Source organism: Diceros bicornis, chromosome 38, assembly GCF_020826845.1.
Source record: "Diceros bicornis minor isolate mBicDic1 chromosome 38, mDicBic1.mat.cur, whole genome shotgun sequence".
In the NCBI taxonomy this organism is placed as follows: Eukaryota; Metazoa; Chordata; class Mammalia; order Perissodactyla; family Rhinocerotidae; genus Diceros; species Diceros bicornis.
The window spans coordinates 30,790,766-30,818,007 of record NC_080777.1 but is presented as its reverse complement, the minus strand read 5'-3'; the positions used below and the strand labels follow the sequence as shown (position 1 = coordinate 30,818,007).

The window sequence follows — 27,242 nt, the reverse complement described above, 5'->3', positions numbered from 1 at the left end:
CAATAGTCTTGTAAGCTGCTCCTTTCTGTTTTATTACAGATAAGACAACTGAGGCTCAGGGGAGAAAATTGACCAAGCTAAAAAGCTGAGTCATAACTCAGTACCTTAACTTAAAGTTCGCTTCAGTCTGAAGCCTACATACTTTCCACCAAACATGCCGTTATCCTGCCTACACCTTATCTGATGGAGATTTTTAAGGGTCACTGAGTTGGACTAAGTATCAGGACCCTTTCTTTATTAGAGATTTAATTGTTAAATCTAGTTCTTCCTCCTAGAAAATCTTGACTGCTTTGGGGAACTGAGAAATAGCTTTTGGTGGATAAAAAATATTTATGCTGTCAAAAGTGATATTTTAATTTTCTAGTATAAAATTAATAGTGCATATATATTTTCTTTTGACTTGGAAAATGTATTTTCAAAAGATTACCACAGCCAAGAACATTTTGTTCTTGGAGTTATACCTAGGCATGAGGGAATTAGAAGTGATTTCCACATAGGTGTTTCTAATTTCTTTTGCCATTTTATTTAACAGTTAGTTGCAGAAGAAGGTGGATTTGCGGTGGTTTGCAAGGATAGAAAATGGACCAAAATTGCCACCAAGATGGGGTTTGCTCCTGGCAAAGCTGTGGGCTCCCATATCAGAGGGCATTATGAGCGAATCCTCAACCCCTACAACTTATTCCTGTCTGGAGACAGTTTGAGGGTGAGTATTGGGGCTAGCCTTAACCTATTTTATTTCACTGCTTAGTGGTACATTGTCTTTTAGAGGGAATGAAAGGGCCTTGATACGTGTGGAAGACATTGTTTAGAAGACTTTGTTTTGTGAAGTTTTCCTCTAATGTTTTGGTTGTTCTCTTTGAGAGCAGCCGTACTTAGAAGTTTGTTTTTGGCATGAATGACATTGTAGAGGAAATACCCTTTTGCTGTCAAAAGCTGATATTTATATTAACTTCACTATAGATGTTGCTTTCTTACAATGAGGGGTTGGTTATTATCTACTTGTTATGGAGCTTTAGCATTCATTTGCTATTTAAAGTGTATTCCTGGTTGTCACATGAAGGTACAAATATGTGAAATAACTTGCCTTCCTGTTCTGTTTTGCCAGCTGAGATCTCCAAGGAGATTTTCAGATAGAATATTGATATTGGTAAAGATTAGAGGACTTAACAATGCTGGAAAGCTGAGGGATCCCTTTTCTAATAGTTTCTATGTAGCCATGTTTGTTTCCTTACAAAGATGGTATTTAGATAAATTATTCAGGTAAAAACTTTTGTTCTAATTAAAGTAAAACAGTGTTATAAAGACCTTCCACTTATTTCAAGGCCCTGGTTAGAACGAAGAATGTCATACTCTGTTTACACCTTTGGAGTGTAAATAAGGCTAGAGCAGTAAGCCCTATAATTTTAAGAATTGTTACTGTGCGGTAGAGAGGTAGGAAGATAATAGCATAGTTTCAGAGGGTAAACTACTAATCAAAACTCTGTCTTGAAATTATAGGCATACCATCTGTAATGCTTAAATCCTATAGATTTTTGTAGTGTTGTGTTTTTCTTCCCTCTCTCCCTTGATTCCAGATAAGCCTTCTTTTCAGTATAGAAGAATATAACCAATCTAATATTCAGAAAGTTGTTGAGGGTTTTTTTGGGGTTTTTTTTTTGGTGAGGAAGATTGGCCCTGAGCTAACAGCTGTTGCCAGTCTTCCTTTTTTTCCTTGAGGAAGATTGTATCTGTGCCAACATCCGTGCCTGTCTTCCTCCATTTTGTACGTGGTCGCTGCCACAGCATGGCTTGACAAGTGGTGTAGGTCCACACGGGGGATCCAAACCCGTGAACTTGGGGCACCGAAGTGGAGCACGCTGAACTTAACCACTGTGCCGCCGGGCCAGCCCCGAGTTTTTTTTTTTCAATGTATGTTGTGTGCATGTTTAATGAACCCATGGATGAAATAGTTTAGAACATTGTGTGTGGAACCTTTATGCCTCTGTTTCATAATCAGATCTAGAGATAGAGTTGCCCACAATAGATTTTCTCCTTATTAACCTCCCTTTTTCTGTGTGGAAGTTACAGTAAATAAGGGGAAAGAGAATCTACTTGCTTTATGGCTTGCAGCACTTTAGAAACATCTCATCTATAGTCAGAGAGGCAGTGTAGTTTCATAGTTGAAAAGCATGTAAACATTTATACAGAGTCTGAAAGAAGTAGGTGTTTAAAGATATCCTTTACAAACATTACATCCACAGCACAGATAAATATCTGTTGAAGGGCCTCCTATGTGCCAGGTGTGTTCTAGGCACTAATACCTATTCATTGTAGAAAGTTTAAAAACAAAGTGTGATGAAAATAAAATCACTCGTAATCCTTTCACCTGTTTTTTCTTTCAAGGCTGTCTTTATGCATGTAAACACAAATTGGGAATGTATTCTTCATATACAGGATTGTATCCTGCTTTTTTCTACTTAACAATCACAAACATTTGCCTTGTCATTGAATATTTTGGAAGATAGAGTTTTTAATGACTCCGTGACGTTCCCTTTTTATTGCCAGACCTAGATTTGATTTTTCCTGTTGCTGAATGTTTAGGTTGGCTCCAGTTTTTTTTTTTTTTTTTTAATTATAATACTATGATGGGCATTCTTTGTACATAGATTTTTATGCCCGTCTCTTACTTTTGAAAATAATTCTTAGAGGAAAGGAGAATCAGAAGACACACATTTTAAAAAGGAATGGAAACCAGCAGTGAGATACCACTACACACCTATTTGAATGGCCAAAATCCAGAACGCTAAGAAAACCAAATGCTATCAAGGATGTGGAGCAATAGGACCTCTTTTATTGCTGGTGGGAACCAAAATGGTACAGCCACTTCGGAAGACAGTTTGGTGGTTTCTTAGAAAACTAAACACTCTTACCATACTATCCAGCAATCACATTCCTTGGTATTCACCCAAAGGAGTTGAAAACTTTCCTCCACACAAAAACCTGCACACGGATATTTACAGCAGCTTTATTATTCATAATTGCCAAAACTTGAAAGCAACTCAGTTTCTCAAAGGTTAAAATTAAAGAGTCTGCATGTGATAGCATTAGATATAAAACAAACACTCAGGTGTGGTTTTGAATTGAGATTTGGAAAAAATAATAAAGCTCTTCATATGTATTCTAAAAAGCTTCTGAGCTTGATTTCACCTTAGGTCTCTAAAGTCCTTATAGAACCAAGCAGACCATAGATTATGGAACCATTTAGACTAGTGGGAGATAGGGACCAAATCTATAATATCTGCATTTCTGACTATCCACTTAATAAAATTTGTCATTCAGCTCAATTTGTGTCTCCACAATCACATGTACTTTTAGGTCTTAAATAGAAAGTTCATGTAATACATAAAAGCGGTTAATTTAGATGGTGGACAGGTTTTATTCCCATCTTTGTGCTTTCACCAAACATACTCTGAATGTGCAATTGAGGGCTTATTACAGAAGGGAAGGTAATATACCATACAAATTTAGTTAACATTTCCAGATCAAATCAATGTATAGGTTTAATTAGAATGAGCAGATTATTTAATATTTATAAGTTGTACCAGTGGTAGATTCATTACTTGTGAAGTATTTTTATAGTATATCATATTTCTTTTTTTATTATTATTATTTTATTTTTATTTTACAGTTTTTTTGTTTTGTTTTGTTTTTGTGGGGAAGATCAGCCCTGAGCTAACATTCATGCCAATCCTTCTCTTTTTTTTTTTAGTATATCATGTTTCTTAAATGTTAGAAGTAGATTTTGTTAGGTGGTTGCTCTATATTTTCTTTTTTCCTTCCCACATTCTCTGAATTCTTTCTTCAAATGTTAAGAGGAAGAAACCAGTCTTGTTAGTGAGACTGGTAGTAATGGTATCCAAGAGCCAAGAGTTCTAGAGGGTTATTATTTTAGTATATCTTATTCCAAGTATAGATAATATAATATACTCTAAGTATTACATTTTGGAACCTGCTTTTAAAGATGCTTCTTGTGATTTTTGTTTGTCCTCTTCTGAAAGAGTAGTACTTGAAGTTTCTATTGGATTCAGTGGTAATATTTTGTTGTCACTCTGTTTTTTTGTCATGGCATTAAATACCCTCTTTCAGCCAGCTTAGAATCAAACTAAAAAGAAGAATCAAAGCAAGAAGAGACTCTTGTCTGATCAGAACCAAAGTTATTGCTGTGGGCTACCTATTAACCTTTGCCTTGTGAGTTAGACTTTGTAGAAATATGTTGAAGTAAATGCAAGAATAAGTTGAACTAATAAGGGAGACTACTATTTTAGTCAAATGACTTTTTTCTCACCTCAGATGTTGGCTTTTGATAATAGAACATTGCTAGTTAGGTTTAAAACTACAGGATTGTAAAGTTTAGAAAACCTGTAAGATTCCCTATTTTATTACTCTGAACACTTTTTTAAAAATGAGATATGCTCAATATGGAAAGTTATTTTGGGAACTTATAAAGGGCCTTTCTAACTATTTGGGCCTTCAGTTAATTGACAGTTGCAAGCAGGGATAATTTCAGCAGGCTCATTGGGAGTGCCTTGAGCCTGCTGTAATCTGATGACATCAACAATTAAATGAATTGAAGCAGCACCATTCACCTGCTGAAAGAACTTTTTAAGCTGTTATATCTGTGTGTGTGTGATTGCTAATTGCAGACTTGTCTTTGTGTTTATTTAGGTTTTAAAAATTGCAGACCTGTTATATGTATCTACATAAATAATTGTAAAATATACCTTGCAAAAATCCAGTGAAATTCTCTAAGATTAAAAAAAGGGAGAAATTCATCAGTACAATTGTGTTTTATTTCTAGTGTCTGCAGAAGCCAAACCTGACCACAGATACAAAGGACAAGGAGTACAAACCCCATGATATTCCCCAGAGGCAGTCTGTACAGCTCTCGGAAACATGCCCCCCAGCCCGACGAGCAAAACGCATGAGAGCAGAGGTGAGATGATCAGACGGAATTCCAGAGCTCTATTACAATGTCTGTCTGACACTGAATTTCTCTTACATGTGTACTCTTCGGGGCTTTGAACCATGTTAACCTCACAGAGGGGTGCTGTGTGTATTCTACCTTTTACACCTGGGAGAATTGAGCTGTCAAAGGGTATAAGGAATCGAAGAACGCTTTGTAGGTTTATGGTGTCTGCACAGACTGAGCTGCTTAATTGTTACCAGTCAGAGCCTTAGGAAGAATAGGCAGGCATTCATTGTGATGGTGTTTGGTTTGCCTGTTGCCTTCATGAAGTTAAGCAGTGTTTATTGACGATTAAGACTAGTAGATGTGAAGCTGGGGAGATTTTTGCTGAAAAGAACAATTTTTTTAAAAGAGAGATTAGAAGATAGTGAAACCTATTTTTCTCAGACTTCCTAAAAAGGGGTATGGAATCTATGGCAAACATTTATTCTAAGACAGAAAATAATTAGACAGCGTGGGGATGGGGGCATTGAATATATAAGATGAAAAGAAAGTAAACCTTGAGGGAAGATCAGGAGGAGTGAAAGACTGATAAGAAGGACGGTTTGCTTTAAGATTTTTCTGCTCTGAGAGGTTTCCCCTGGGAAAGGAAGAGTCTTTTCCCAGTTAGCTTATTCCCGTAAAGAGGTGTGAAGGTTCTGGGTTACTGCCTTGTTTGATGGGCATGTGAGTATTAAGAGTTAGTGATTAATATATTAGGAACAATTTAGAGCCGGGAAGCCTCATTGCATTAATTGGGTTTCTAAATCAGTCTGTGGTTATTTAGTAATTATTGTTGAGGATGAAAAAAATCAGCCATTTTGTTTTCTGAGGAAATGGATAAATAAGGGAATTGTTTTTCACTTAGGTAAGTTGGAGATATGAAAAAATCTAGTGACTCCGTTTTTCTGAATTGAGACTGCCTCAAAATAGGAAAATATGGTTATTTGAAGCCTATAAGCATACTGAAAGTTCATTAGTCTAAGAATCAGTTCCTGTTTGAGTACATCTTGATCTTTAAGTGTATAAGACATGCCCTAATGCTGTGGATGCCTAGGTCTGCCTTGGTGACATAAATGGTGATGATATCTCCCTGGAAGAAATTGTTACCAGTGGACATCTTGAATATGTATGCATGAATACAGGCAAAAATGATCAAGTATAGTTCCACAAATACTTAAGTGTTACAGACCACAAAAATTATTTTGGTTTACCAATAAACATTAGCACTTTAAGAAACAATGGAAGAGCCAGCCTTGATGGCTTAGTGGTTAAAGTTTGGCGGTCTCTGCTTTGGCGGCCCAGGTTCAGTTCCTGGTCACAGAACCACGCCACTCGTCTGTCAGTAGCTGTGCTGTGGCGGCAGCTCACATAGAAGAACTAGAAGGACCTACAACTATCATGTACACAACCATGCACTGGGGCTTTGGGGAAAAGGAGAAGAAAAAAGAGGAAGATTGGCAACAGATGTTAGCTCAGGGCAAATCTTCCAAAAAAAAAAAAAAAAAAAAAGAACATGAACCTCAATATCATTATTTAAAAAAGAAACAATGGAAACTGAGACTAGCTTATATACCCTCAGTGATACGGGAATCCCTAATAATTTAGTGACGCTGGAAGAGTAGTTTTTTTGTTTTTTTTTTTTTCTTTATTGTGAAATTTTTGTTGTACATTATCATTTGTCAGTCACCATATAAATGCATCCCTTCACCCCTTGTGCTCACCCCCCACCTCCTTTGCCCCTGGTAACCACCAGACAGTTCTCTCTGTCCATGTATTGATTTATCTTCCACTTAGGAGTGAAATCATGTGGTGTTTGTCTTTCTCTTTCTGGCTTATCTTGCTTAACATAATACCCTCCAGGTGCATCCATGTTGTTGCAAATGGGACGATTTTGTCTTTTTGTGTGTGTGTGTGTGAGGAGATCAGCCCTGTGCCAACATCTGCCAATCCTCCTCTTTTTTTGCTGAGGAAGACTGGCCCTGGGCTAACATCCATGCCCATCTTCCTCCACTTTATATGGGACACTGCCACAGCATGGCCTGACAAGCAGTGCGTTGGTGTGCACCTGGGATCCGAACCGGCGAACCCTGGGCCACCGCAGCGGAGCGCACGCACTTAACTGCTTGCGCCACCAGGCTGGCCACGATTTTGTCTTTTTTTATGGCTGAGTGGTATTCCATTGTATATATATGCCACATCTTCTTTGTCCACTCATCAGTCGAGGGACACTTGGGTTGCTTCCATGTCTTGGTTATAGGGACTAATGCTACAATGAACACAGGGGTGCATAAGCCTCTTTGAATTGTTGATTTCAGGTTCGTTGGGTAGATACCCAGTAGTGGGATAGCGGGATCATAAGATATTTCTGTTTTTAATTTTTTGAGGAATCTCCATACTGTTTTCCATAGAGGTTGTGCCAGTTTGCATTCCCACCAGCAGTGAATTAGGGTTCCCGTTTCTCCACGGCCTCTCCAGCATTTGTGGTTTTTTTTGTCCTGGTGATTGTAGCCATTCTAATGAGTGTAAGACGATATCTTAGTGTGGTTTTGATTTGCATTTCCCTGATGATTAGTGATGTTGAACATCTTTTCATGTGCCTATTGGCCATCTGTGTATCTTCTTTGGAGAAGTGTCTGTTCCTTTCCAGAAGAGTAGTTTTTAATAATGGTTTACTAAAAGAATTAATAGAAAATTATTATGGAAGCTGAGTTTTTTTTTTTTTTTTTTTTTTTTTGGTGAGGAAGATCAGCCCTGAGCTAACATCTGCCAATCCTCCTCTTTTTGCTGAGGAAGACTGGCCCTGGGCTAACATCCATTCCCATCTTCCTCCACTTTATATGGGATGCCGCCACAGCATAGCTTGACAAGCGTTGCATCGGTGCGCGCCCGAGATCCGAACTGGCAAACGCTGGGCCGCCACAGCAGAGCACGCGCACTTAACTGCTTGCGCCACCAGGCCGGCCCCTGGAAGCTGAGTTTTTTATCAGTGCTTGCCAGCTTTGGAAGAAGTCAGCAAACTCTTATAGGCTAATGAAATTATAATATTTATATAACTTTAAGATTTGGCTTAGTGGTGACTGAATACAGCATAAGGTGAGTAGATGAGAATTGAGAAGCTTCTAGAAGGAAAGTAAGAGCTTTTCCCAATTTGGGTAGTAACACTTCCCATAATTTGTTCCTGATCCTTTGGCTTTTCCTTATTTTTTTCACCTGTTGAAGTGGAGAATACTCTTGTAACTTTTAAGATTTCTCATCCATTCCTTAAATAATAGTAATTTTTGGGCCGGTCCCGTGGCTTGGCGGTTAAGTGCACGCACTCTGCTGCTGGCGGCCCGGGTTCGGATCCCGGCCGCGCACCGACGCGCTGCTTCTCCGGCCATGTTGGGGCTGCGTCCCACATACAGCAAATGGAAGGATGTGCAGCTATGACATACAACTATCTACTGGGGCTTTGGGGGAAAAAATGAATAAATAAAATTATAAAAAAAAAAAAATAATAGTAATTTTAAGGGTGAGATCTCTCCTCTAAGGAGAGAGAGAAGTATGTTTTGAATGCCATATTAATAGAGACAGTTTATAAGATTATAGTCACCTTGAGATTCCAATTGGATTTTAGAAGATTTCTTTCTTTTTAAAGGAAATATTCATGTATATGACAATTTTTTTTTAAAGGCCATGAATATTAAAATAGAACCAGAAGAGACCACAGAAGCCAGGACACATAACCTGAGACGTCGAATGGGTTGTCCACCTCCAAAATGTGAAAATGGTAAGAAAGTTTATCCACAAATAGGAAAGAAGTAAACAATAAATAAGTAAAAACAGTTATTCATTTATTAAGAGAACATTTGAGCAACTGTTACATACTAGTCACGGGCTTGGGCCTTGAGAAGTAAAATTAAAATATATAGTTAATTGACCAGTAAGAGAGGTAAACAGATGAATATAAGCCATAGAAATGCGATTGAGTTTCTCAGCTGTCACTAGTTGCTACTTTGAAATTTGGCTCAATAGCATTCATTGAAAAGAAGTGATTTGTGAAAAGCATAGGTTCCTTTTACGAATGTCTGGTAGGTTTATTTCAGGCATGGCAGGCAGAGATGCTTTCTAAATCTGAATTTTAGTTGATAATTGCTTGCCTGGTTATTGCTTGATGTCAGTCACTGGTTTGGGACTCTCTTAACAGATACCTTATATCCTATATAGGCAGGCACATGCAAATTGAGAAGTTATTAAAATTGGCTCTTCTTAGTGATTGGTGAGTTAGTGGAAAGGCAGCACAATGTAGTAGAAAGTAGATGGATTTTTAAAAACACAGATCTGAATCTGAATCCTGGCCTAACCACTAACTAGTTGTATGAGCTTAGAGATATTTCTTGACTTCTTTTAATGTCACTTTTCTTATCTTTGAAACGGATTTGTTGCAGAAGATTACATAATTTATGGAAAGCATTTAGCATGATGCCTACCACAGGATAGTTCATTAATTGATAGCCAGTATTTTAGCCAAAATTCTAAGTCTTTGGAACCAGGAAGTTAGAGAGGTAAGTATCTTAGATCATGGAGGGATAATCTGTAATGTGGAGGAGAAGCAATTTGGTGAATTGTCAGTCTATCACAGTCAAAATGAAGAGGAACTTGCTTTGATCAATATATGTCATGTCTTGGTCTTAAGAAGACTGTGTCTTCAGCTCCTATTTAAAAAGCATGCAAACCTGAGCAACATCTCCAGAAGTACCCATGTCTTAGAATTTAAATGGGATGAGAGTTTGCATTTTATCATGAAGTAATAAGCACTGAGCCCTTAAACATAGTAGTAACACTGGGTGCTACTGCTGCTAAAATGAAAAGAAACAAAGTTTTGTCCAGTGCGTGCTTTGGGAGGGAAGTGATAAGGTGCGGGAGGAGGAATATAAGAAAAGCGTAGTACAGAAAGCGCTAACGTGGATTGCCTCTTACAGAGAAAGAAATGAAAAGCAACATCAAGCAAGAACCCATTGAGAAGAAAGAGTATAGTGTAGAAAATGAAAAGGAAAAACCCAGGAGTCGATCTAAAAAAACAACCAATGCTGTGAGTTGAAACCTCCCAGTTTATACTTTCGTTCCTTATTTAAGACTGCTAGCTTAGTGTCTGACAATGAAAAGACCTTTTCAAGTCCGTTTATAGTATCAGTTTATAATTGAGGAAATAGACGAATGCATCATGAAAATAGTAGTAACATCTGAGGGTCATTGACAGCTGTTTTTCTTGAGTACGTTCAGTTTAGCACTGAATGATGGTGACCTAGATCATGTAGAGTTTTCATAAATCACTAGCCCACTTCCAGATGAGCTGGAGGCTAGATCAGAATTCAAGTTGATGCTTTCCAGCTTTCCAACAAGGAAGGAAAAAGAAAGAGTGGGGGTAGGATGTGAGGACCCAGCAGAGTTTGGAGGACTGGGCAGCCGTTTACTCAAATGGAAATTTAAGTTTTTATGTTATGTCTGTAAAAAAAATTCCTCTTTTTGCTGAGGAAGATTGGCCCTGGGCTAACATCTGTGCCCATCTTCCTCTACTTTATATGGAGCGCCGCCACAGCATGACTTGACAAGCGGTACATTGGTGCGTGCCTGGGGTCTGAACCTGCGAACCCTGGCCTGCCAAAGTGGAGTGCGCACACTTAACTGCTACGCCACCAGGCTGGCCCAACAACAGTGCTTTTCATCTTGGAATTTGAAATTATTCCAATTAAATATTCTCTTCATAAATATCATCTCCCCTTCCCCCCACCACCCAAAACAGTGCAGTCAAAAGCTAGCAGAGCCCAGGTTTTTATTTACTACAATGCAAAGACTGTGAAAAAGTGAGATTCTCTGTTTAGTTCAATTCTTAGCTTTCTATTATTGGATAATGTATTGGTTTGCTAAGGCTTCCATAACAAAGTACCACAGACTGAGTGGCTTAAGGAACAGAAGTTTATTTTCCCACAGTTCTGGAGGCTGGAAGTCTGAGATGCAGGTGTCCACAGTGTTGGTTTTTTCCTGCGCCCTCTCTCTTTGGCTTGTAGATGGCTTCTCCCTGTGTCTTCACGTGGCTTTACCTATGTCCATATCTGTGTCCTAATCTCTTCCTCTTATAAGGACATCAGGCAAATTGGATTAGGGCACATCCTAAAGACCTCATTTTACTTTAATTAATTACCTCTTGGGCTGGCCCCGTGGCTTAACTGTTAAGTGCACGCGCTCCACTACCGGTGGCCCGGGCTCGGATCCTGGGCGCGCACCGACACACCACTTCTCCGGCCATGCTGAGGCCGCATCCCACATACAGCAACTAGAAGGATGTGCAACTATGACATACAACTATCTACTGGGGCTTTGGGGTAAAAAAGGAGGAGGATAGGCAATAGATGTTAGCTCAGAGCCGGTCTTCCTCAGCAAAAAGAGGAGGATTAGCATGGATGTTAGCTCAGGGCTGATCTTCCTCACCAAAAAAAAAAAAAAAAAAATTACCTCTTTAAAGACCCTTTCTTCAAATATGGTCACATTTTGAGGTAGTAGGGGTTAGGACTTCAAGATACGAATTTTGGGGGAACACAATTCGGCCCATAACAGGTAATAACTATTTTTATCCCTGTGTATTTGGGGAACTTCTTAACAATGACTCTTTAATTAGAATATAAAGTGGTAATTTAATGTGGTGAATTAACTTAAACAGTTTTCTTTCCTTTTAAACATGGCAAAATTGAATTTTTCCTTTATAAATTCTATTTTTGGTTAGGCTGATAATTTATTACCTTACATGTTATTCTTCTAGAAGACTGTCTTTCTAAACTACTGAAAGCTAGATGTTTAATTAACAAAGTTTAATTAAAACACACAGTTGAGAAAGCTTGCAGATTACACTTTAGAGTTGGGAATGTGTGAGGTATTGTGAAATATCTCTTACAGAAGTTGAAGCATTTTTATTTAAAATATTCCTTATAGACGGTGAAGCATTTTCATTTGAAGCAGGGTGGAGAGACTATGCCTCAGATCCATTTCATTCTTAGAATTTCACAATGTCCCTTTGTTCTGTACACATTTTCATTGCTACAGGTGGACCTGTATGTCTGCCTTTTATGTGGCAGTGGCAATGATGAGGACCGGCTTCTCTTGTGTGATGGGTGTGATGACAGTTACCATACCTTTTGCTTGATCCCACCTCTCCATGATGTTCCCAAGGGAGACTGGAGGTGTCCTAAGTGTTTGGCTCAGGTAAGAAACAATGGCAGAGATAGCCTTAGAAAATTCCCTTCAGAATATTTTTTCTTTGCCTTTGGGTTTTAGATTTGTTAGTTGATAACAATGAGGCCCGTGAAAAAAACTGGCTGGACCTGAATAGGAAGGAGGTCTTAGAAGTGAGTTCCACGGCTATGCAGAGCGAAGAGACAGAAATTTTAATAACTATACTAAAAATTTTTTTTTCATTTAAAAAAGCATTGTATGCTCTTTGCAAAAATTCGTAAACACTGAATGACTTAAGAGATAAATGATTTCACAATCCAAAGGTGACCACTGTCAATATTTTGGTATTTTAAACAAATGGAATTACACCATAGAAGTAATTTTAGTGATCTGCTATATATACATGTATAAATAAATGAATATATATGTAAAAATAAAAAATGTTTTTTTCTTTTTCTTACCCACCCCCCCAGGAATGTAGTAAGCCACAAGAAGCATTTGGCTTTGAACAAGCAGCCAGGGACTATACCCTGCGTACTTTTGGGGAAATGGCAGATGCCTTCAAATCTGACTACTTCAACATGCCAGTGCATGTATGTACATACATACTGCTTTGATTTAGGATTTTAGTGACTTTGGGAGAAACACATATCTTTAGACAAGTTTGAGTCATGCTTATCTCTGATAGTCATTAGCATGCACAAGGAAACCTTTAATTTGTTTAGTGGTATTAAAATTCCATAATAGTTTAAAATGCATTCTAATTTTTCAATTGATTTCCCTAAAGATAAGCTTTTCCACACAGATGGTACAGCAACAGTAACAACACCAATAAAGGAAATCATCGGCAATCCTTTCAACTCAAACTATATGCCAATCAGTATGCTATGAATTGGGAACACATTTATATATTATTTTGTTATCACAAGTTAGTATTGTAAACTTTAGGATGAGTTCATTTTAAATTCTCCTTTATTCACTTAGAAGCATAAGCATGTTTCATTCAGCATTTAATATTCCATCAAATGAGTACACCAAAATTAAATGGTTTTCTACTGTAATTCTGGATACATAAGCTGTGTTTTTTCTGACTACTAACAAAATGCTACAGCAAACACTTCAGCCGTGTAGATCTTTTTAGTTGGATTCTTTTCTTGAGGTGATTACTGAGAACAGATGAGAGTATTTATCCATTCTTTTCCCAGTAATAGTTAATAATAGATAATAGCTGTATCATTTATGGGATCCTAGCAATGTATGAGTGAACCTGTTTTTCCCTAACATCGCTAGTATTAACTGTTAAGTTACTTAAAATGTTTGCTTGTTTAATGGGCTTATAAATTCAAGTTATACTCCATTTGAATTTTCAGTGCTTTTGATCCCTCATGCATTATATTATTTCCCCATGTGTTTGCTTAACTGGTTCTGGTGACTTGCATATGACCTCTTCTATCTGTGATTGGCTTTTTATTTTACTTAAAAGATGAAGACTTTGAGGGGTAGGCTTTTAGGTTACCTGCCTGTGGGCTTGCATCAGATTAACAACAGATCCTAGACACTCAGTCTGCTAGCTCTTTATGTTATTAGTGCATGCTGCTGCAAAGTAATTGCTATTTCTGTTCATTTTCTACATCCTGTCTTTTTCATCATGGTTGTCACATTACTCTCAGACAGGTCTAGTGAAAAGAATAAGGATGGACTCAGGTAATGTGTTTGAACGTATCTCAAAGAATAAAGCATCATTCAAATGCAGCTATTACTGTAGAATAGTCAACCAAGTTGTGTGTTGCATCCTTGAAACAAAAAAATATCCCCACTTCTTACTTGTCAGCATTTTGCTTTCCTTGACTCCCTTTAACTGTAATGGCCAGGTTGGTGATAGAGGAACATGAATTCTTAATCAATTCTGAACTCTTATAGTTAGAAAATTCCTTTTAGAAAATCATTTTCATATGTGAACTGCCTGTGATCAATTGTGGAACGGTTTTTCCTTAGGGTGCTATCCTGTGATTCCTGTCACTTAGCTTCTTTAGTCAGATTGGCCACAGGCAGTTTGTGAGTGTCTGAGAAAATTCATTTTTTTCTCTTCCTCATTGTTTTGTTTCCAGATGGTTCCCACAGAACTGGTTGAGAAAGAATTTTGGCGACTGGTAAGCACTATTGAAGAGGATGTTACAGTGGAGTATGGAGCTGATATTGCCTCAAAGGAATTTGGCAGTGGCTTCCCTGTCCGCGATGGGAAAATCAAACTTTCACCCGAGGAAGAGGTAGGCTCTCACTGTGAGGCACTTATATTTTGAGGGGGAGACCTGCATTTAAAGCTGATGGTTCAACATATCCTTGATCTAAAGGGCATAATACTGGATTAATAGCAACTTACTGCGAAAACTATATGTAGCTTGGAACTTGAGTTATTAGTTGAAATTCTGTTTGGTTGGCTTAAGTAATTTGTGATTACTTTCAGCAAATCCTTAATTACCAGAGTTTTAACAATTTCAAGAAAAGTAGAAAGAGCCCACAGAATTCTGGTCCCAACTGTGCCACTACACTGTGATATGGGAAAATTACATACCTCTCTTTACCTTCAGATTCTAAAACTTTGGTTTCTCCTGAAAAATATCTGAGAGATTGGGACCAGACCAATTTATCTTTGCAATTTAGTGTTTATGAGTTTATTATGTTCCACACTAGCAAGCTCCTAGGAAGGTTTTTATTCCTATCCTAGTAGGAAATGAGATTTTTTTTTTTGTAAACATTTTTGGAATCTAACATACACATAGAAAAGTACATAATCTCATGTGTACAGCTTGATGAATTTTCACAAACTGAATACACCCATGAAACCAGCACTGGAACAAGAAATAGAACATTACCAGTACCCTGGAAGCTTCCCTTTTGTGCTCTCTCCTTCACTACCTTCTCTGTCTCAGAACAAAAACCACACTATCCTGACTTGTAACACCATGGATTAGTTGGCGTATTTTTGAACTTTATGTAAATGGATTCATACTGTGTATACTTCTGTAGAGGCCCCCCACCAAAAAAACAAAACAAAACAAAAAAGGCAGATACAAAAGTATATACTATCTCAGTCCATTTCTATAAAAGCTAAAAACTGGGTAAAACTGTTCTGTGGGCATCCAAGAAGTCAGCCTAGTGGCCTCTCCTCCATCCCTCCTGCCTCAGCCTTTGTATTTTGGAGGAGACTGTTTTCAGCTAGGTTTTGAAACAATCACAGTTCTAAAATGTTAGCTTGATATAGCTATACCTTTATACTTTTTTTGTCTCCTTATTTTTAGGAATATCTTGATAGTGGCTGGAATTTGAACAATATGCCAGTGATGGAGCAGTCTGTCCTTGCCCACATTACCGCTGATATATGTGGCATGAAACTTCCTTGGTTGTATGTGGGAATGTGCTTTTCTTCATTCTGCTGGCATATTGAAGACCACTGGAGCTATTCAATTAACTACCTGCACTGGTGAGAAGTTCTAAATAACCTGTGAAACTTTCCTTTTCATCTCAGGTGTGTCTTAACTGTGATACATCTCCTATGTCTGAGGAGTAATGAGCTATTCTTTTTCTCTAAGATTTTTCACCTCTGTTGAACAGGCATCCTACCAAGTTAAGACAGTGGTTCTTAAGGTTTCCTAGGAAATCCATGAATCCCCTGAAATTGCACACACAATATTTGTGTGTGTGTGTGTGTGATTTGGGGAGAGAGTAGACAGCTTTTATCCAATTGTCAAAGAAGTCTTTACTCATAGAAAGATTAAAAAGCATTGAGCATTGCCTTTGCTGTGGAAAATCTCATTTGGTGGCAGTGGTGGCCCAGGTAGCCCTTGGGAGAGGAGTGGAGTGTATGTGCCATGGTGTCCTCCCCGTCCCTGGGACTGCTAGCTTCTGCTTTGTGTGCTGAATTCTGACATTGCTACACAGAGTAGAGTGGGCCTTGTCTTTGTGGTAGGGGTGGTGGGGGGAATGGACAGGTATTTGGACTTTTTGTTATTTTTTACTTTTTTAAACTCTTCCACCAAAGCCTTTTCCTCTTTTCAGGTCTCTGTGTGTTTTCCCTCCATTTCCCTTGCTTTTCTAAGTACAAAAACATTTGAAGATCTTTAACTCACTGAAATCCCCACAAAAAGAATGTGAGACTGTACCACAAGCAAGAGGGAGTGGGCACGTATATGCAGGAGCATCAGTTCTGCTCCCCTAGGCAATTGCTCCCAGCTGTAAAATGAAGACTGTATTTACCATACCTCACAGGGATGTCACAGATTAATTGGTTGGCAGTTTAAAGTGCTTTGAAGAATAAGAGCTCTTTAGAAATGCTAATTGCCTTATTAGTGTGTGATTTAACCTCACCTGTCAGAATAGACAAGGGAAAAGGAAGATGGAGAGTTGCCATCCCTTGTCAATTGCTGTAGGAAATTGTGGTAACGATATATCCTATAACTCACATGATATCTTATGTTCTTAGCAATTCTAGATAATCTATATTTTCTAAAGGGTCAGATGAAAATGGGAGGGAGAAGAGGGACCTCAGATGGAAAGTCGCATGTTCTAAACTTGATACTTGAAGGGGGAAAATGCATTACATGTGTTCAGATCACATTTTTAATGATACTTCTTTAGTTTGAACATTCCTTTGTAGCATAGTTTTACAAAGCAAAGTCTGAAAAATATGAACCGGTTAACCATTTTGTTTATGATAGTGTTGCAGATTGATTTTTTTTTTTTTAATTTATTTTTTCCCCCAAAGCCTCAGTAGATAGTTGTATGTCATAGCTGCACATCCTTCTAGTTGCTGTATGTGGGACGCAGCCTCAGCATGGCCAGAGAAGCAGTGCGTCGGTGTGCGCCCGGGATCTGAACCCGGGCCGCCAGCAGCGGAGCGCGCGCACTTAACCGCTAAGCCACGGGGCCGGCCGCAGATTGATATTTTATGTGTGTGTGATTTGAAGAAACTACTGAAATTTCATGTTTATGTATTTTTTGAGATTGATTTATTTTTACAATCTATTTCCAGGGGCGAGCCAAAAACCTGGTATGGAGTTCCAGGGTATGCTGCTGAGCAGCTAGAGAACGTAATGAAGAAACTTGCTCCGGAGCTCTTTGTGTCCCAGCCAGATCTCCTCCATCAGCTTGTGACTATCATGAACCCTAATACCCTGATGACTCACAAAGTGCCTGTATGTTCTGTCAATCCTCCTGCCACTCAGGCTTAATTCACCACTTCTCTTTTTCCCTGTTACTCACTTTTTTATGAAGTTGATTTGGTAATGTGTTTTCCATAGCATAACTTGATAGTAGAATCAGCTCTTTGGTGCAATTTGGTCCAGTATTGCATTAAGCCAGTGGGACTGGATCTCAAGACACCATAAAAGCGAATTTGTTGCAGCTAGTAACTAGATTACTGAGCAGCTTTACTTTGCACGTAATAAGTGCAGTGCTTTGTGTTTTTTTGTGTCCAATTCAGTTGTTTGTAATATATTCATAGATTGTGCAACCATCACCACTGATACTTTCTAAACTGTTATTTTTGTTTATAACTTCAGTCCTTCAATGCAACAAAACAAAAGCCTTAAAAAATAAGTATGTTAAAAATAAATAAATGTTATTTGTCAGTATAAATTAGTTTACTGTGAACATGGCTAGGTTCTGTTTTATTTATTTATTTTTTTTAAAGATTTTATTTATTCATTTTTTTCCCCCCAAAGCCCCAGTAGATAGTTGTATGTCATAGGTTCACATCCTTCTAGTTGCTGTGCGTGGGACTCGGCCTCGGGTTGGACGGAGAAGTGGTGCCTTGGGGCGTGCCCGGGATCCGAACCCGGGCCGCCAGCATCAGAGCGCGCGCACTTAACCGCCAAGCCACGGAGCCGGCCCTAGGTTCTGTTTTAATTAGATCTAAACTCTAGTGTCAGAGTCCTTCATACTCTGCTCTTGCTTTAAAAGGTAATTTATTGAATCTACATGGTCTTAATTTTGAATGATGAACTGAAATGACATGCTTGGTAGATCTTAATTATATTACACCCCGACCCCTAACTAAGCTTTTTTTTAAGAGAAAATTTATTTCAAGGTCTTGAACTTGTATTTCAGGGTTCTCATTCTAGACTGAAAGCTGCTATAGGTGATATTTCCTCTGAGGTTGCTATACAAAGTGACACTTGTTTGTATACTGGCTTCCTTTTGGTGAATCCTATGAAGATATTTTGGGAGGCCAGAATGAGATGTATGAAGTTGAAGAGTCCATCTTAATTAGCTAAATCAAATGTAAATCATGCATTTATAGTGTTAATGACTTCTTGATCTTGTTGTGACCTAAATTTTATGCTTTTGGAGTCCATAGGCTATAGTAAATAGGGGCAAATGGAAAGACTTTTCTTTGACAGATGATAATTATTCATGGGCCATAGCTTAGAAAATAATGACCAGTAACTACCAAAATACCACCATCTCCTCATTGTTGGTGTTTTCCAGATTGATTTTTTTCCCTCCTCATGTTAATTGATCCTTCTGATTTGTTATGAGTAGCTTGCCCTAAATGAGACCTCTGGCCCTGGTTCTTTAATAATTCAGCAAACCATCTAGGGCTAGCTTCTGGACCTGCAGAGAGAGATGAATGAACTCATGCATTTGGGGACTCACAATTTAATGGAAAAGACAAATAATGTTTACACAGATACTGGAAGGGTGGTGTGGTTTGACAGTGGTGTCAATTAGGACACTGACCCGTTAACTCTGTGGAGAATCAGAAAGGGCTCATAATGACATTTAAACTAGGATTTGGAAGCTCTAATAAGGAATATGTTTGGCAAAGATTTAGGGGGAGGGAGGAAGTGGTCCACATAGAAGGGATTGTGCTCATGCAGTGGGTAGTGGTCTTCAAACTTTGTCCTGTATCAGAACCTGAAGGGAGTGTTACAATACACATGGCTGAGCCTCATTCCCAGTGTTTCTCGTCCTGTTGGTGTGGGTGCTGCTTGAGAATTTTTATTTCCAGCAAGTTCAGTTCCAGCACCAGTTGGTGTTGATGCTGTTGGTCTGGGAACTACATTTTGGAGAACCACTGATAGAGATTCAAAAGACATCTAATATTATTACGCTATAATAATAAGTTTAATCTGAGGATTTGTATGCCTAGAGCAATATAGGTGTTTTTGGGTAAGATTGGTGGTGGGAAAAGGGGAATTATTGATGGAAGGTGAGTTTTAGGCCCAGATCAAGAAGATCTCTATATGGGATAAGATCCTTGGAATACAGTGAAATTTCTGTAATTGGTGGTAGGAGATTCTATTCTGGTAAAATAATATTAGGGTATTCTTAATTTTAGTTATATTTAGCAAGATATGTCCTGATCCTGGATGTAGCCAAATTTTTGTGATATAAACCATGTTTTCTGTTCAGATGCTAATCAACCCTGCTTGTCTGGGGTACCACTCCATCTTGTGGCAGAATTGAATATCTCTAGGTGACATTCTACTTGTTTTATTTTTTGTTTTTTGTGTTTTTTCTGGCTCACTTTTAATTGGCAGAAAGCCACCCTTTCTGGAGAATCATCTGATAGTCTATGTCAGATTGTCTTTTGTGAGAATGTCACTAAAAATCTCCAATTTCTGTCTCCTTAGGTTTACCGAACGAATCAGTGTGCTGGGGAGTTTGTGATTACATTTCCAAGAGCCTACCACAGTGGTTTTAATCAAGGTTTTAATTTTGCTGAGGCCGTTAACTTCTGCACTGTTGATTGGGTATGTAATTATGACTTAGTGAACCTTTTCAAATTTATTGTTTTTTCTGCAGAAATGGTATATAATGCTTTAAAAACTGTCATGTGTATAGTTGCTTAAACCTATTGCTGCTCAAATGGCCGATCTGCAAATTGTTTACCATCTACAACAAGATAAGACATTTGCACCACATTGTAAGTCAAGCCTGTACTAACTAAGCACACAGCTTGGTTCAGCTGACAGTTTCTTCTTTTGTTGCAAGACTTGATGAAGAAAATAGTCTGTTGATTTACATTTTGGCTGAAGCTCAGTATCTCATTGCAAACTGATAACAACAGTTCCAGTTTTAAGGCTATACTTTATACGGCACTAGCTTAAGTTATCCACAACACAGCAATTTTTAATGACACATTTGGTTTCTGTTGTAAAAAGTGGAATTTTTATACAGTCATGGACTGCATAACAACATTTCAGTCAACAATGGGCCACATATACGACAGTGGTCCCATAAGATTATAATGGAGCTGAAAAATTCCTGTCGCTTAGTGTGTCTGGAAGAAGACACTCGAGGTTTGTCCATGACTTCAGAGGATTCACCAAGGATGAGGAGGTTACAAAAATCAGCAAGGCTGTGGTTGAGACGGCAAACAACTTTAACCTGGGTGTGGGTGAGGATGACATTGAGGAGCTGGAACTGGAACAGGAACACATAGCTGAAGAAGAGGCAAGAGAAAAGGAAACTGCAGGAGAAGAAAAAGAAGAACCCCCAAGAAAATGCACAGTGAAGGGTTTAGCAGAAGCTTTTGCAGACCTCCACAAGCTCCTTAAAAAGTTTGAAAACATAGACTCCAACACGAAAAGGTTTTCATTAATAGAGAGGAATGTTCATGGTGCATTATCTGCTTATAAGCAAATCTGTGATGAAAAAAGCAAACCACCGTGGACATATTTCTGAAAAGAGTGATACTTCCTCAAGAAGAGCCTCAGGCAGGTCCTTTGGGAGGTATTCCAGAAGAAGGCATTGTTATCATAGGAGAAGACAGCTCCATGTGTGTTATTGCCCCTGAAGACCTTCCAGTGGGACAAGACATGGGGGTAGAAGACAGTGGTATTGATGATCCTGACCCTGTGTAGGCCTAGGCTAATGTGTGTCTTAGTTTTTAACAAAACAGTTTGAAAAGTAAAAAAAAAAAAAAAAGAAAATTTAAAAATAGAGAAAAGCTTATAGAATAAGGATATAAAGAAAATATTTTTGTATAGTTGTACAATTGTGTTAGTCTTTTAAGCTAGAGGTCATAACAAGAGAGTCAAAAAGTTAAAAAAAATTGGAGTTTATAAAATAAAAAGGTTACAGTAAGCTAAGGCTAATTTATTATTGAAAGAAAATTTTTTATATAAATTTAGTGTAGCTTAAGTGTACAGTGTTTATAAAGTCTACAGTAGTATACAGTAATGTCCTAGGCCTTCACATTTCACTCACCACTCACTGACTCACCCAGAGCAACTTGCAGTCCTGCAAGGCCCATTCTTGATAACTGCCCTATACATTTTTTTATCTTTTTTACTGTAATTTTCCTATATCTTTTCCATGTTTAGATATGTTTACATGCACAAATACTTACCACTGTGTTACAGTTGCCTACGATATTCAGTACAGTAACATGCGATATAGGTTTGTAGCCTAGGAGCAATAGGCTATATACACTATACCATATAGTTTAGGTGTGTAGTAGGCTGTACCATCTTGGTTTGTGTAAGTACACTCTGATTTTTGCACTATAACAGAATCACCTAACGATGCCTTTCTCAGAATGTATCTTTGTCTTTAATAATGACAGTGTTAGTATTAATACTTGTCATTTACCTAAAAAGAACTGTCTAGTTTAAGTGTGTGCGATGTTAAACCTCATGAATTATAACCTTGTTTCAGTGCTTTTCTGAATAATAGTACTACTTGGATCTATAATGATTTTCTGTTATATAGTTTTTGGAGCATTATTGTTTCCTGAAGTGGGTTAACCACACCACTTCAGCACAGTTGTTTCAGGAAATGTGTAAATTTATATTTCCAATTCTACATTGTTGTAAACATCAATATGTTGTTACTACATTGGGTTTTTTAAACCACTTTTTAATTAAGTTACTACCCGATATGCCAGATATTTGAGACGTAAAGACTTAAAAAGGCCTAAGTCCTCTTAGGGTCTGGTTTTAGGGTTGACATATGATGCGTTTTATGACCCAGAGTGTGATATTTGGTAATTTGATAATAAAGATCCAAAGTCTTTGGAAATAGGAAGGAGAAAGATGAATGTTGTGTGTTTTTCCTCTGTCTTTTGACACAGTTACCATTAGGCCGACAGTGTGTGGAGCATTATCGCTTGCTTCACCGCTATTGCGTATTCTCCCACGATGAAATGATTTGCAAGATGGCTTCCAAGGCTGACGTACTAGATGTCGTAGTGGCGTCTACTGTTCAGAAAGACATGGCCATTATGATTGAAGATGAGAAAGCTTTAAGAGAAACTGTCCGTAAATTGGTAAGGTTTCTGGAATCCCAATTGCATGTCATTGGCTATTACTTAGTAAAGTTCTTATGCACTTTAATATCTTTTTGAGAAGTCTTTTCTTATTCTAATTTCCTTTAAGACCATTCAGATAGATGTATATTAATGTCTCATTGTGGTTTTAATTTTCATTTGTCTAATGGCTAAATGGTATATTGAACATTTTGTCATGGACTTATGTGCTACCTGTGTATGTGTTTCTTTAGTGAAGTGTCTGTTCAGATGTTCTGCCGTACCTCCTTGTTACTGGATTGTTAAGATTTCTATTTATTCTAGACACAATCCTTTATCAGATAAGTTTTCTGCAGATTTTTCTTCCAGTCGGTGGCTTCTTTTTTCATTCTCTTACCAGTGTCTCAAATAGAAGTTTTTCATTTTGATAAAGTCCGATTTATCACTTTTTTTCTTTTATGGATTTTTTTTGTGTGTGTCCTACTTAAGAAATCTTTGCCTAACCCAAAGTCACAAGGATTTTCTCCTGTGTAGTTATCTAGAATTTCTAGTTTTAGATTTTACATTTGAGTCTTTAATCCATCTCAGGTTATCTTTGTGGTGCCAGATGGGTCGAGATTACTGTTTTTGCACGTGGATGTCTAATTGTTCTGGCACCATTTCTTGAAAAGACTCTTCCTTTTTCCGTTGAATTGCCGTGGCACCTTTGAAAGTCAGTTCACCACATATGCATGGGTCTGTTTCTGGGCTCTGTCCTGTTCTGTTAATCTATGCGTCTGTCCTCTTGCAAATACCATATGGTCTTGATTACCATAACTTTCTTGAAATGAAATGAAGTAGCATGAGTCTTCCAACTTTGTTCTTTTTAAAAATTATTGTGGCTATTTTAGTTCTTTTGCTTTTCCATATAAATTTTAGAATCTGCTTACTGACTTCTACCAAAAAGCCTGTTGGGATTTTGATTGGGACTGTATTAAACCTGTGGACAGTTTGGGGGGAAAACTGATATCTTAACAATATCGAGTCTTCCAGTCCGTGGACATAGTATATATCCCTCCGTTTGTTGAGGTCTTGATTTCTTTCATTCAGTATTTTGTAGATTGCAGCATACAGATCTTACACATATTTTCTTGGGTTTATAATTATGTATTTCATGTTTTTTGGTACTGTTTTAAATGGTACTTTTAAAAAGTCACAAAAGAATTTCTAGTTGTTTATTGCCAGTATTTACAAATACAATTAACTTTTGTATATTGACTTTGTATCATGCAACCTTGCTAAACTCAATAGTTGTAGTAGCTTTTTTGTAGATTCTTTTGGGACAGTCGTATCTGCAAATAGAGTCACATTGATTTTTTTTTTTTTTTTTTTTTTTTAATATGCCTCTTGAGATAGAATCCTAGAATGTTGGCTCCCCGGAGCCCGTTACAGATAACAACAATTTCCTCACCCTCCCCTGCTATTTTACAGTTGGGGAAAACAATGCCAAGAGGGTCTTACATCAATAATGGTAGGTCATTTTTGGAACTTTGAGAACTTAATTGTTTTCCACATGTGGAAATTTACAAATTAAAATTGGGTGACCTTTATGATTCATTCTCAACTAAAATCCAAAGAGTTGGTCCCTAATCTCATTTTAAACAAAAATTTCAACAATCTCCATCACTAAGTCGGTTTTAATGATTAATACCAGATTAAATCCAAAATTCATTCATTGATGTTTTCCTCACTCTCCTCTGTCTTTGTTGGTCCATATGATTGGTAGGAAGTGAAATGGTCAAAAGGTTAAAATACAGAATAAAAGAGTGAAACAGAGGAGCTTGATGGTTCATGAAGTGACTTAATCAGGTCCTGGCATTCTCAAGGTTGGATTTGGATCCAGTTCCAGATAGGAGGAAAGGTGGTAAAAGTTTGGTCTTTGAATGACAAAAGGTATATTCTAGAAGGGCTGTCTAGATGTCAGGCGGTACAAACTACAGTTGAAATTTACTGGTTCAAGACCTCATTGTCTTGACACTCTTTCAGTTCGGAAATGCTTTATTATGACTTTAGTCTCTATTGCAAAAATTGTATAACCTTTTTAGATAATGACATCCCTTCAGGTAACTTCCCACCCTCAACAATTCCTGCATAATAGTCTTTTCCACTTGCCCCATCTTCTTTTTTTTTTTTGTGTGTTCTTTTTATGGATTCTCCAGCAATATTACTCTGAAGCCCTATATAGTATTTCCTCTGAAGTAGAAAGTATATACATTTCCTTTGCTCTTATCTATGCCCAAAATATGGACAAGGCCTATTTGGAGTAGAATAAACAGCTGTCATTAGTTTTATAGTCCAATTAATAACTATTTTCATACTCAGATCAAAATGGCCAAACATAAGGACTTACCTTGTCCATAAAGGGGTTCTCCCTAGACAACTGAAGCAGATTAACTTGGCCTATATTTGTTACTTTGCACTCCACACATTTTTAATCATGTACTCCCTATTTTGGTAAGTCTCTTTTTTTTAACTCAACTATCTCATGTTTGTTTTGGGGACTGGTGGACTATGTTATCCTTTGGAGGCGTCTGAAGTACATTTTATTTTAGGGAGTAATTGATTCAGAACGAATGGATTTTGAGCTGTTGCCAGATGACGAACGTCAGTGTATAAAATGCAAAACCACATGCTTCATGTCTGCCATCTCGTGTTCTTGCAAACCTGGCTTGCTTGTTTGCCTGCATCATGTAAAAGAATTGTGCTCCTGTCCTCCTTATAAATACAAACTGCGGTGAGTAGGAAGAATGATTTTTTTGGAAAACACTAAATCCTTAATAAAAGCTCAGTGACATCCCTGTTCTAGGGCTGAAATATTGAATATAAAATGTCTGATTTTCTCCAAACCCACATATCTCAAAGCTGAGCCTCTATTCTATTTCCAGGTATAGATACACTCTGGATGATCTCTACCCCATGATGAATGCGTTGAAGCTTCGAGCAGAATCTTACAACGAATGGGCCTTGAATGTAAATGAAGCTTTGGAGGCGAAGATTAACAAGAAGAAAAGTATGTGGTACAGAAAGTGTGACTTGGTGATTGGCAAATTGGCACTGATTATAATGTAGCCCACTTAGAATTATCAACAAATGGATTACCTGAAACATCCCGACCTTGTCCTTGGTTAGCCTCTCTGTGAAGCCGGGGTTACAGAGCATTAGCAGAGGTTTTAAAGCCCAGACTGGATGAGGCAGGTGCCCTTAAATCAAAGTGAAGTCCTAATATATGAATTGTGCAAGATCACGTATTTAACAAAAACAATGTTGTTAGGAAACAGGATAACATTTACACCTCTTTGTCTCAGAAACAAAAGTACTTCACATTTTATATGGAATCTTAGAAAAACTTTTTTTTAAAAACTAGATCTCATTACAAAGGCAGCATGCCATTAAATTAGAAGTCTCTGATATGCTGGTTTATCACTTCTTAGTTCTAATCAAAGTCTCTGTCTCCTCTTATTACCTTTGAAAGTCACTGCTTCCCTTCCCATCTCTTTCACAGTGTTAGCCCAGCGGGTAACTCTGCCCTCTTTTGGTTAGGGGAAGAACGCAATGTCACTGTCTCGAGCATACTAGTTATCTGCCAACTGCAGAGTAAAATGTAGGAGGAGGTGGTTCAAGCCACAATAAGAATCTGCATTTGCTTTGTTTTGGACAAGTCAGTTGTTTTCATATCTTAAACATTTCCATTATTGAAGAGCAACTCTAGGCACTTGTTTAAAGCACTCCACCCCCTTGGGCCGGCCCCGTGGCTTAGCAGTTAAGTGTGCGCGCTCCGCTGCTGGGGGCCCGGGTTCGGATCCTGGGCGCGCACCGACACACCACTTCTCTGGCCATGCTGAGGCTGAGTCCCACGTGCAGCAACTAGAAGGATGTGCACCTATGATATACAACTATCTACTGGGGCTTTGGGGGGAAAAAATTAAAAAATAAAAAAATAAAACACTCCACCCTCAGCCAAAAAAAGTCAAACAAATTTATTAATGATCTAAAACATTGTAAGTATTTATAGATAAGAACTGATACAAGCAAACTCCCCTCTGTATTTCATACCAGTAGTAATGCACTTAATGAGCACAGAAAAGACAACCTTTTCTTTATTCCTAGGCCTTGTCAGCTTTAAGGCTTTAATTGAAGAATCTGAAATGAAGAAATTTCCAGACAATGATCTTTTGCGTCACCTTCGCTTAGTCACGCAGGACGCAGAGAAGTGTGCCTCTGTTGCACAGCAGTTGCTTAATGGTAAAAGGCAAACTAGGTATGTACTTTTGACTGTTTGAGTTTGGATGCTTTGGTGGCTAAACTTGGAAACCTATCGTGACTGATTTTTTCTTCTGTCCTGCGTTCCTGACATTGGAATCTGAGAGTGGTAAAAATGTATGTTCTCATACGGCTTTCTTGGGCTTTTGTCTTTATAGATACCGATCTGGTGGAGGAAAATCCCAAAATCAGTTGACAGTGAATGAGCTTCGACAGTTTGTGACACAGCTGTACGCTCTTCCATGTGTCCTCAGTCAAACACCATTGCTAAAGGTAACTATAGGGGGGATGTGTGGGATTGACAAGATCAAGTCATCTTCTCAGGTGGTGACTTGTACATTTATTTACAGATCTTTTTAATACGCATTGAGTGGTGTATGTATATAAAGAGATTATAACAGGCCTACAAAGGAGAGAGAAATTTGGAAATTTGTTTCTTGAAAGTGACCACCAGCTACTTCTCGCGTTTGGTATAAGGTCTCTGTTACAGTCACTTGG

The 27,242-nt window shown here is 38.0% G+C and overlaps 1 protein-coding gene across 3 annotated transcripts in view; it reads left to right on the top strand.

Annotated features, from left to right (window-relative positions):
• The window catches only part of KDM5B (lysine demethylase 5B), an 82,206-nt gene that overhangs the window by 38,282 nt on the left and 16,682 nt on the right, over window positions 1-27,242 (top strand). For all 3 annotated transcript variants that reach the window (XM_058533839.1, XM_058533838.1, XM_058533840.1), the window contains exons 4-18: window positions 533-703; window positions 4,838-4,972; window positions 8,660-8,756; window positions 9,949-10,058; window positions 12,065-12,223; window positions 12,667-12,786; window positions 14,302-14,460; window positions 15,493-15,674; window positions 17,223-17,385; window positions 19,828-19,947; window positions 22,272-22,466; window positions 25,037-25,218; window positions 25,370-25,494; window positions 26,592-26,742; window positions 26,903-27,017. In XM_058533839.1, the coding sequence (XP_058389822.1) occupies window positions 533-703; window positions 4,838-4,972; window positions 8,660-8,756; window positions 9,949-10,058; window positions 12,065-12,223; window positions 12,667-12,786; window positions 14,302-14,460; window positions 15,493-15,674; window positions 17,223-17,385; window positions 19,828-19,947; window positions 22,272-22,466; window positions 25,037-25,218; window positions 25,370-25,494; window positions 26,592-26,742; window positions 26,903-27,017 (2,184 nt within the window). The remainder of the gene's footprint in view (window positions 1-532; window positions 704-4,837; window positions 4,973-8,659; window positions 8,757-9,948; window positions 10,059-12,064; window positions 12,224-12,666; window positions 12,787-14,301; window positions 14,461-15,492; window positions 15,675-17,222; window positions 17,386-19,827; window positions 19,948-22,271; window positions 22,467-25,036; window positions 25,219-25,369; window positions 25,495-26,591; window positions 26,743-26,902; window positions 27,018-27,242) is intronic.